Here is a 12,039-nt window from a genome sequence, read left to right as displayed (position 1 = left end):
CCAACCTATTCTTCCTCTCTAGCATAAGGAAAGACTGATTTTGAGAATCTGTGAGATTCATATCATATAAGTTAGGCCATATAATGATCTAAGAATATGAATACTAGCTTCATTAATTGATTCATCTTTTGTTTAAGGATATGAAATGTTAAATAAATACTAATATCAAAATATTCCTCTTCAGGTTAGAATCACAATTCTTAAAGTGTTTTTGGTTTCAAGAGTAAAATATGAGACCACAACAGCTGTCAAGAGTTATTACTTTCATTCATCCTGGCACAATAAATTTGGACTGAGTAGACCTGAATGCCATCAGTTTAAACAGTTATAACACCAGTCTGTATTTGCCTTTACATGCTTTAATTATGATGTCTATTTGCCCAGAAGCTCTAATTTATGTCTAGGAAGCTTTATTTCAGGCAGTAGAACTATGCTGATCTGCATGTCTTTCTTAAGTGGGCAACGAGTACATCATTTGTCATGTAAAATCAAGACTTGGATACAAATGTTTTTATCCAGAGTGAAAGGGAAGTTTTATGGTTTTTCATATGAGTTTGTCAGTGAAAATATGTTTTGTATCTTCCACAGGGAGCAGTAAAACCAAAGTCAACAGCATTACATTTGCTGATGACAACCAGAAGAGCAATTGTGGATGGAAAAACCCGGTCAATCCTGACTTCCTTACCTCTGGGAAGGAAGGGCATATTTGCATCACTTGCATAACTCAGCAACTAAGTATTCTTTAGCATCATCAATATTGTACGTCATTTTCAGAATTAGGTATCAAATTCAACACCTGAATTGTTTTGTTTCTAGGATACTGACATAAAGTACTTCCCTACTCCAGAAAGGAAACAAACAGGCCTCCTAATTAACTATTCAGAAAGGATGTGTTCTGTTTCAAGAAAATAACAGCTATGAAAATATAGAACTAGATAGTAAATATTAGAGGGCTATTTTTCACTCCATAAAATAACTCCCTACATATTTTCCTTGGATTAAAAACTCAACTGGTATATTTGTAATACAACACATTCCATGCACTGTATGTATATATGTATGTATATATACAGTTCCAGAACATATAAAGGATGGAAGTAGAATTTATTTCCATAACTAATTACTTTAGCAACACAGTAAATTAAACAAAATTTAACAGGAAAACTTTTTGCCATGAAAATTATCAATCAGGATCTATTATATAGACATTTTTCCCTCAGTCTGCTTGAAACTTAAAATTCTGCAAACTATAATATGGTGTAACAGGGCAAGATGTGTTAGTTAAGTTCTAGTGTGACATTTTATTTTAATTAGCCTGTAGTTAAGTTGGATAAAGTTACATGTGTAGTGTGTCCTTTACGAGGACAGATGTTTAAAAATTTGAGGTTTCAATACTGTCATCAACCACTTTCCCTGAGATGTTAACATCTAGTGAATCCTTGTAACTCAGTCAGATACATGTGTTTTCTTTTTAACAAACTTAACAAAAGAAAGTGGATATTAAAGAAAAACAAAAGCATTGTTGAGCAGCTTATTCAGTTCAGTCTCATTACTTTCTTCTTACAGAAAATTTGGAGATGTGTGTCCTTTGTGGCATGTATACCTTATTGTCAATTAGTATTTATTGACATTCCCTATGCCCAGAGCACATCACAAAATTACTGTGTACTTATATTAAGAAACGCAGGCTCTAGAGGAAGTTTTCAGTTGAGCATTAGGATGAGCAAGAGAAAAAAATGGATAGAGACTGTAGACATTTGATTAGGTTTCTATATTTCTTCAACAATATGGACTAGATTTATTTGAAACTCTCCAAATGTGGATAATCCTGAAAAAGAGAGGCCACACTCATATTCAATGAATGAAGAGAAGGAGCTAAGAGGGGGAAGGAAGAAGTGATTCTGATACCCAAGGAAAGTGAGTTTTCCTTCAAGAGCTCTATGTTACAAAGATGTATCATTTCATGAATTGTATCAAAAAAATTAAAAGTTATTAAACTCACTACATACTTCTAGTGAGAGTCTGTATTACTCTGATAAGAATTCTGAAATTATGTAGCAAGAATCTTTGATGAAATTATTTCCTTTTACCCAGTAATTTTCCTTTTAGCAATCTGTCCTGTTGAAATAGGTCAAGGGAAAATGTATGATTAAAGACAACTGCATCATTATTTATGATAATGAAATTTGGAAAAATCCAAATTTCCAGCAATATACGTGAAATTACAGGACATTCACATGGATGTCATGCAGCCATTAAAGGGGTATTTCTCAGAATATTTAATAGGAGCAGAATGTTTCTACAACATAAGAAGTATAAGAAACAAGATTCTTTTCTGTATTTTCCCCAAAGGTCTACCTGTAATTAACCTGTAAAACTAACCTATAAAATTATTTTTAAAGCAAAAAGCAAAATTTAAATAAAGAAATACCCATATCTAAATGAGTAATTAATGATAATTTTCAGTAAATTCTACGTTGCAAAGTATAATGTGTCTTACTAGGACAAGGGTGGAATGAATTTCTACTCTTTGAAAGTCTGGTAATGATGAATATAACATCCTCTGTACTAGAAGTTTCTGAAAATGGGCTCCTGGCCACAAGAAGGCCATATGTCTGATTGACATCCTCAGGGCTCAAGTTCAGCAAGACATTGGTGTCTGTCTTTTGATTCCCTTGACTACAACCACCTGAAAAGACTAAGTCAGGCTCACCCCCTGGACTGACCTTCAGAATTGCACAGTGTGATTTCTGGGCCTTTTGCCCAAGAAAGTTCTGTCCACATATTTTCTGATGCCTGAAAATTGTTTAAAAGGGACAGAGGTTGTTTTTTTTTTTCACATTTAGAAATAACATATAGATGCCACTTAAAATGGAAATACTAGGCTATAACCCCATATTGACTGAAATTCAAAACCACCAATTTACATGGTTAATATGAATTTAGTTACTATTATATTATTTTTTTCCTAAGTACTTTGATTTTTGGTGCCTTTTGCTTTCTACACTGAAACAGTTTAAATGATCACTATCAGAATCTTTCCAGTTTTGAGAAGATGAAAGAATTGGAAGAAAAGGAAGACACAAAGGGATGTGGAAAAGGAAAGGTAGGCATGGCTAGCAAATGGCAGAGAAAGGAGAATTTGGAGATGAAGACAAATCTATGCATTTCATGATTTTATCTAAGTCATTATTAATATGTTTTATATATTCATACACAAACTGGAGATTTGATGGATTTAGTTACCAAGGACAGGTGAATGGATATGTGTTTAACTTAGCCAAGATGCTCATGTTAGGTCACCAGCCATGTATTAACTCAGCTTTGTGTAATTTCTAATGAATGTTCTTATAATTAACTCACATAGTAGTTTTATTAACCTCTGAGGTTAACCCTCAATTTAGGACAATGTTGAGTCAGACCCCCAAGCTCTTGGTCAATGAAACTCTGTTGGAGATTTTCACCATCTCATGAGAGTAGGCATCACTTACAGGTTCCCTATCACTGGTCCTGGCCACCCTCCTTACTCCCCCGCCCATGACTCTTCACTCAGTTCCCTTCCTTAGGATTTGACAACACATTTTGAGCCTGTTGAAATTAACAGCTTTTTCAAATCTGGAAAGGGCAAAAATTAAATCCCAAAGGAGGTGAAAAATCAAAGTACATATTGTAGAAAACAAACATATTTTAGGCATCTCGAGTCTTTCCTTTTTTTTGGTCCTTAACATTATTTCCTATTTTCACTTATCCTTTGTGATCAGCTGTTCACCTATCCCAATACTATTAAAGTAGCAACACTAAAAGGTAGTTATTTCAAATCAACTGTTGCTCAAAAATTCATGGATTAAGGTTAGATTTCTCAAACTAGTAAATGATGTATCACACTGAGAACTGGAGTTAGAAAATAAAACAAAAGTTGTAAAACAATACAAGTCCCAGGTTGATGTCTATGGTTTACTTGGTGCTTAAAAGGTATTCCTTTCAGCAGTGACAATAAAGGAGTTAATTAGAGTATTTTCTGGAGCATTCTGATTGTTATCAAGACATGCCCATCTTTCTTCAAACAAATATACAGCCAAACCTTCCAATTTGCATAAGAAATTTTCATATTTTCAATTTGATTTGGTTTTATAATTTTTGTTCAAGAAAAAGTAATTTTTGAAAAAAAAGAAAGCTTTACAAATGATTTATTCCATTCTGTAAAACATTTTAGAAGACAGAGAACAATTTCATTTATTCCAAATTCAGGGACAATATAAGGAAACCCAATGGGCAACCATCTATCGTAAAATTCTTTGAATCATTTTTTCAAGTAAAGAGATACAATTAATATCATTTTGGCTATGCTCATTACAGATAACTGGTACAATAAACCACTCCCTCTTGGTCCAAGATATTTATAGTTTTGCATAACTTCTTAGAAATATATCTTCCTAGGAGTTATTGAAAGGTCTGTATGAGAATGGCCGCTTAGGAAATTTTATATTTCAAAATTTCTTTTCAAAGTAGCAATAACATCTAATATACCTCAATATACCATAGCATGAGTAAAGAGCGTGATACAATTTTGATACATTTGTTTCATATACAGCATGGCTTTAATGCTGCTTGTAGTCTCCCATCTCAAAATAATGACAATTATAAAACTACTTGCATGTATATGGAATTAATTCAAAGCCTTAGGTTTATCATCAAAGAAACATTAATACCCTGACTTGTATAAAAATTACATATGTTCATGCCTCAAAGTGAGTGAATATTTCCAATGTTGGAAATCTGTTGACTACGATAATTTTGTAGTCTCTAAAACCATCATCTTATCTTTTTGCACTATAACTTTGGATGTGCTATTAGTAAAGATTATCAGGTCTGTAATCTTCATTTTGAAGACAGATTTACCATTTTGATTTAAACTCTCTCCCCAGTAACAATAATAACATTGATAACATAAGGGATGGACTATGAATTTTTTTATAGTTGTATTCATTAAATGCATTTCTACTTTCAAATGGTTAATGTAAGAAAAAATTCCTTAACAAACATGAATATATGGTTTAAATTATACTTTTGATAACCTTTTATATCAAACCACTAAAAACAACGAATTTTCTGCTAAAGTTTATGATATATACATACATGCATACCATATTTCAAATAAAAAAAATAACTGAATGTGCTGTATATATTTATAAACAAGAGGGGAAATTTCCCATAATTTGGTATAACTGAATACAGATAGATAAATCAGACTAAGAAATTCTAGACTTAACTCTAAGATAAATATGTTAAAATTCTTATTTGTGGACTAGATATTTTTACCAAGGCATATTCTGTACATATTCTTATGTTTCAGTCCTTTAACCAAAAGCCACTCGCTCACATTTTATGAATATATTATCCATAACTTAACTATCACAATGTCCATTATATTTGGCTGGATAAAAATGATTTTTAACTGTAATAGTGTCATTTACTTTAATGAATCTCTACCCTTTCCCCCAATTTTCAAAAATTGTATTTTAACATATTAGTGGGTATTATAAGTCAAACAGTTCCACACTGCCTGTTTTAAAACCAATTCAAGGGTTTCCCCGGTGGTGCAGTGGTTAAGAATCCACATGTCAATGCAGGGGACACGGGTTCGAGCCCCGGTTGGGGAAAATCCCACATGCCGTGGAGCAACTAAGCCCGTGCGCCACAACTACTGAGTCTGCGCTCTACAGCCCGCGAGCCACAACTACTGAGCCCACATGCCACAACTACTGAAGCCCGCGCACCTAGAGCCCGTGCTCTGCAACAACAGAAGCCACCACAATGAGAGGCCCGCACACTGCAACAAAGAGTAGCCCCCGCTAGCTGCAACTAGAGAAAGCCCGCGCGCAGCAACGAAGATCCAACGCAGCCAAAAATAAATAAGTAAAATAAATTTTAAAATCCAACAATTCAAGCCTTATAAAATGACAAAATAATACCATCAGCAAACCCTTCAGTCCATCTAATTTTTCAACAACCATCTAAATAACACATGAGTTTTTATATCCATATGTCCAGCTTAGTCCTAACGCACGCACCAGGGGCATGGAATACGCCATATTTGCTGGTATTTTCTAATTTTGCTCCCTTTAAATAAACATGGGCTTAGCTCAGGGTATTACACCAGGTTACAATCTAGGCTTATTAACAGTCAGAACGTAATGAGAAAAGTGTATTAACTAGAATTAAGGAATTACTCACCCAGCTGGGTCTCCTGAATTGTCAGTTTACTTTCCATAGGATACAAAAGCTTGGGTGGTTTATCAGTCAGAGGGGCTGAAAAAAAATAATAATACAGACTTATAGTTATGCTGCATAAACTGAAGGATAGAACACAGTTTATTTTCCCAAGTAGTTTTCATTCTCTGAGTAGTGTGTCAAAGCATTCTACCAAGTAATGACTTACATATTGCAGGTAGTACCTTCAGGCGAGCTGAAAAGCTATTAGATTATACATGAGTCAAATATAACACTACCAAATTGGCAGTCACATGAGACTGTTGAAGTACAGAATCAGGATCGGTCATTCCTTAAGAATGTATGATTGTACTTCACTAAATATTTTCAATTTTCACCTTGCTTTCCTTTTTACAGGGTACCCTACATTTTCTCTGTGTTAATTAAAGATACACATGATATCTGTATCGTGCATTTCAATGTTTTGGGGGGGGCATAATATTGCCTCTTTCTTCTTAATCCCATTCCTAGTTTCCCTACCCTGGATCACATTGCCTCAAAACCCATAATTTAGTAATTAGATTAAGTATTTCTCACATATATCTCCTATAAATGAGGCAGCAATGTGGCATTACATTACTACAAATACAAGCTGCATATTCAAACATGCATAAAAGTAGTCACCAAGTTATATTTTAAGTAATACTTTTCATTTAGTCAAAACCCCTTATTACTATTCTCCATGACATTTTATAGTACTTATTGCTAATTTGCATGATATACTGTCTTTGATTTTTAGCTTCTACACATTACTGCTCTGTGCACTTATCAATTTATCAATGATCAGTGTACAGATCTAAGAGTTGGCTATTAAGCATCTTGAAGATAGGTTTCCCATTGCATACTTCATTCCTAGCTAACTAGACTATCTGGACTTTAGACAAATAGTCAGTGATCCTTCATTAAAGACTCCCTCCTCACCCTCTCTGACTGAAATGCCCAGGTCCCTGTGAAATCTGTCACTGCAACTTCCACTCTGTGAGAAGTACAGAAATGATCAATTAAGGGTTGCTGAAATTGATTGAAAAATTAAATGATTTTGCTTTGAGGGCTTCCCTCCTTGCCAGGAGGACACGCCAGTTTGGTTGATAACCAGAAGGCTGATCTAGACAGCTGTGCCCGGAGTTGGCCACAAATCCTCATCACCAGAGGATTCAAGAATTCAATCTGCTTCAGCAGCTCACCTCTATCTCTCCTTAACAGAAAACACAGTCAGTGCAAACGGATGATGCATCCCAGCACCGAAAAACAGGAGTGAGTTTTAAGAGTCCTGGTTTGGAAGACCAACCTCACATAGATCAGTAGCTTTTGTTCATAACTAATTGAATGCATTATTCATTCATCTTCATTAATATTTAACACAGGGATGGGAAGGAAGGGGAAAGGAAAGTTGGGGTAATAAGATGAGATAAATCACTTTGAAATTCTTCTCAAAGATTTGACATCACTCTGATTAACCTCAAGTACTTGTATGTCTTGCCTAAAGTGATCTTAACAGATTTTTATTCTCCTAATAGCTAAATAAGTAGGTTAGTCACTAAATGCTGGCAAACCAGTTCACCATTAATAGGTCAAAGAGCCACATTTCTTAGGCTCTGGTTATCAAATGGTTTCAGGTAACTTCAAAAGCAATATGGCATCAAAATAACCTGTTTCTTCGTAAATTAACTCCGTTTATAAAAGCTTGTGATTGTTGAGTCACAAGCAGACAATTCAACAGTTATAGAAAGCAGCTGAGAAAAATGTTCCCTGTTCAAACACATCCCACACTGATTTATAATAAAAGAAGATATCTGTAGAGAAAGATAATAAAATCCATAGATAGGACATTTGCTCAGAAATATAAAATGGTTGTGTGGTTCTCCACCCCAACACACCACCCACCCCATGGCATAATGTTACATCCTTAAGATCTTTCCATATTATCCTCATGGGGCAACTCCAAGTTAACAGAGGAATCAAAGTGTTGAAGCCAGAAAAAATTACAAGCTTATTAAGTTCTTTGATTTTTAAATTGTGTTCCCTAAAGCCCTATGGTTTCCACAGTGCCCCTCTGGGCAGGTGAAATGCATATACAGATAAGGGGTGGACCGAGGGCCTTGACTCCATACCTTGTTGTACTGCCTACCCCTCTCTTGATATAAGTAGCTCTGCTTTTACTTATACATCAGTATTCCATCCAAGATTTTAACCCCCCAAATCCAATTCAACTCAACTGATGTATACTGGACACTATAATGTGCTAGGTATTGTGATAGTGGCTTTGGAATATCTTTGGTTTCTGCCTTTACATCTTACAGTAATCAGAAGTTAAAAAATAATGGCAATAGTGAAAAATTCTGGGCTGATTCAACTCCCTTGTTTTATTTACTTAATTTTTTACTTTTTCTTTTTTTACATTTTTTTTAATTGAAGTATAGTTGATTTACAATGTTGTGCCAGTCTCTGATGTACAAAGTGACTCAGTTATAAACATATATACACTTTTATTAATATTCTATTCTATTATGGTTTATTACAGGATATTGAGCATAGTTCCCATGCTTTACAGTAGGGCCTCGTTGTTTATCCATTCTAAATGTAATAGTTTGCATCTACCAGCCCCAAACTCCCAGTCCACCCCTCTCCCTCCCCACTCCCCCTTGGCAACCACAGGTCTGTTCTCTGTCTATGAGTCTGTTTCTGTTTTGTACATAGGTTCATTTTGTCATATTTTAGATTCCACATATAAGTGATATCATATGGTATTTGTCTTTCTCTTTCTGACTTTCTTCACTTAGTATGATAATCTCTAGTTGCATCCATGTTGCTGCAAATGGCATTATTTCATTCTTTTTTATGGCTGAGTAGTATTCAATTGTATATATGTACCACATCTTCTTTATCCATTCGTCTGTCAATGGACATTTAGGTTGCTTCCATGTTTTGGCTACTATGAACAGTGCTGCTATGAACATAGGGGTGCATGTATATTTTTAATAATTAGAGAAATGCAAATCAAAACTACCATGAGGCACCACCTCACACTGGTCAGAATGGCCATCATTAAAAAAAGTCTACAAATAACAAATGCCGGAGAGGATGTGGAGAAAAGGGAACCCTCCTACACTGTTGGTGGGAATGTAAGTTGGTATAGCCACTGTGGAACACAGTATGGAGGTTCCTAAGAAAACTAGAGTTACCATATGACCCAGCAACCCCGCTCCTGGGAATATACCCAGACAAATCTATAATTCAACTCCCTTGTGTTAGAGGTCAAAGATCCGAGGTGTAAAAAGCACAACTGGTTTGCCAAAGGTAACAGAGCAAATTCAAGCTAGAGTCCTTGCTAGATCTTTGCCTCCCAGTTCTGTCAAGCAACTACTAGCCCTGTGCAGTGATTCCCCTCAAGGTGTGAGCAATCTGTTAGGAGAGCAAAAACATACAAATAAGTGACTATAACCTACAGCAGAGCACTCGTACTGTGCAATCTGTCACCTCTAAGTTCTGATATTATGCTCTAGAGGGATACTGTTGAGGCATGTTTCTTGTATGATTCACTTGTCTTTGATAAAAATGAACTGAAACTGTCAGAGAACACAAGAGGTGACTACAGATTTAACACATGACTGTGAAATGGGGTGACCATTAAAGCTAAGATATATGTCCATGCCTCTCTTTCGCTTTGTCACAGCTTACCCTACACTACCAAACGTAAGGTAGATAGATAGTGGGAAGCAGCCGCAGAGCACAGGGAGATCAGCTCGGTGCTTTGTGACCGCCTGGAGGGGTGGGATGGGGAGGGTGGGAGGGAGGGAGATGCATGAGGGAAGGGATGTGGGAACAGATGTATATGTATGACTGATTCACTTTGTTATAAAGCAGAAACTAATAAAAAAAAATAGCTAAGATATAGCTCCACAGTCATTTGAGGGTGAACAATTGTGCTGCCACAAAGAAAAGACATGTGCTGAATTATCCATTATTTGAATATTTCTGACACTTTATGGTGTTTAACAAATATTAGTTGAATTGAATTGACAGAAGACAAAACTGGCAAACAAATGCAGGAATGGTAATGACCAAACAAAACGAACACAAACACAAAGCCCTCTTCATTTTCTGCATGGGCAAAAGTACGACTGGAAGGAACTCAAACAAATTAGTTACAATAAAAAACAAAGTTATAAGCATTAGACCATGACTAGACCAACTAACATTTTATTGTCAAGAAAACATCTTGCCTTTTGGGACCCTTTCTTTCCTTCTCTCTCCCTCTCTCTCTCTCTCTCATTCACACACACACACACACACACACACACACACACACACACACACTCACTAAGCTGAAATCATTGAAAAAATAAAGCAAGTCTAACAGTAGTGACATGAAGCACAGGCTGATTTTAAATCCTAATCACATTTTGTCTACAAAAAAATACACAACAATTATAGTAGAGATGTTTCTCTGGCTACCTATGCATTGAAATATTTCTATGAATCCACCAACAAAAATATTTTCAAGCTCTCATTTTATTCTTCAGAATATCCCATTGACAACATTAAAGATAACAGTTATTTTAAAAGTGTTTTCATTTTGAAATTAAAAATCTTTATTTCTATTTTAAAATAAAAATCTTTTACAGAGTTATTAATATGTCCTGATCAACAAAACCATTCTTTAGAGTAGAAGGAACAATTTAAAGGACGTTTGTTTTGCTTACCAGCTGCTAGTTAGAGAAACATCTGGAAGGCGGTATACACAAAGTTGTGTATAGGAATAATTCCTATGTTAACGTTCCCTAAATAATTATGAAGAGATGAAGTCTCTCTCTTTTTTCCCCATGCCATGTACACTTGGGTTATGGAATAGTGAAAAAGAGGATCCAATTTTCCAAAGCAAAAGTGACAAGAGACCAGGGAAATGAGTCCAGTATTCTTGAATTTTTCTAATGTTCTTAAAGAGAAGAGAAATATGAGATATTTAGGATGAGTGTACCTTTGTTTTGACATCCCTCTAAAATTTAAGTTTAGTCCCTCAAATACTCTTGAGAATAATTAATATTTCTTGGATACTTAAAATTGTCCTACCACAAAATCTGTTCTTTCAAAATCATAGATACTTTTCAAAATGTATTTTAAGTAGTGTCTTCTCTGCTTTGTTTCTTAGAAGCATTATGGTAAGGTAAGAAAGATAATACACGTATTTTTCAGGGAGACATGGGTCTAATAAATTCTGACTGTTAGAAGTTAGACCTGGTTGGTTTGGCAAGTTGGAGAACTAATTTAAACTCTATAAGTCTCAGTCTCCTTATATAAAAAATGTGACATTTTCCCCTTATGGCTTGGTGTAAGGATTAAATAGGATAACAGATTAAATGCCTGGCTATATTAGATGGAAAATACATCTGTTCTAATGATATCCATCGAAGTTTGGGACAATAGCATTTAGCATTCTTTGTAGCCTGAGAAGAAAAAAAATATTGTTTGTAAAATAATGAACTGGATATTTAGATAAGGGTTCAAAAGGCATTTACATTCTGAATTTAAGAATCATTAATATTTCCTACATTAGTTTCCATAGCAGGAGAACTGGTCCATCCTTCAAAAACACAATTCAACAAAAGCATTTTGAAGACTTTTAGATATGCAAGCAAGGTACTGGGATTGTAAAGGACTCAAACAAAGATAAACAAAACACAGCTTTTAACCCTCACAGAGCTTACAACCTAGATACATAATTAAAATATAACTCCACGAGTCAATTTCAAGAGCCTTTATGAAGTACCT

General features: G+C 35.0%; 1 protein-coding gene across 1 annotated transcript in view; it reads right to left on the bottom strand.

Annotated features, from left to right (window-relative positions):
* Positions 1-12,039, bottom strand: part of IL1RAPL1 (interleukin 1 receptor accessory protein like 1) — a gene marked incomplete at both ends in the record, with an annotated part of 1,118,841 nt that overhangs the window by 276,344 nt on the left and 830,458 nt on the right. The window contains one exon of the mRNA XM_082609629.1: positions 6,235-6,309. Coding sequence (XP_082465755.1) covers positions 6,235-6,309 — 75 coding nt within the window. The remainder of the gene's footprint in view (positions 1-6,234; positions 6,310-12,039) is intronic.

Source organism: Mesoplodon mirus (assembly GCF_964341445.2).
Source record: "Mesoplodon mirus genome assembly, chromosome: X".
Classification (NCBI taxonomy): domain Eukaryota; kingdom Metazoa; phylum Chordata; class Mammalia; order Artiodactyla; family Ziphiidae; genus Mesoplodon; species Mesoplodon mirus.
This window is presented reverse-complemented; position numbering and strand designations above follow the sequence as displayed.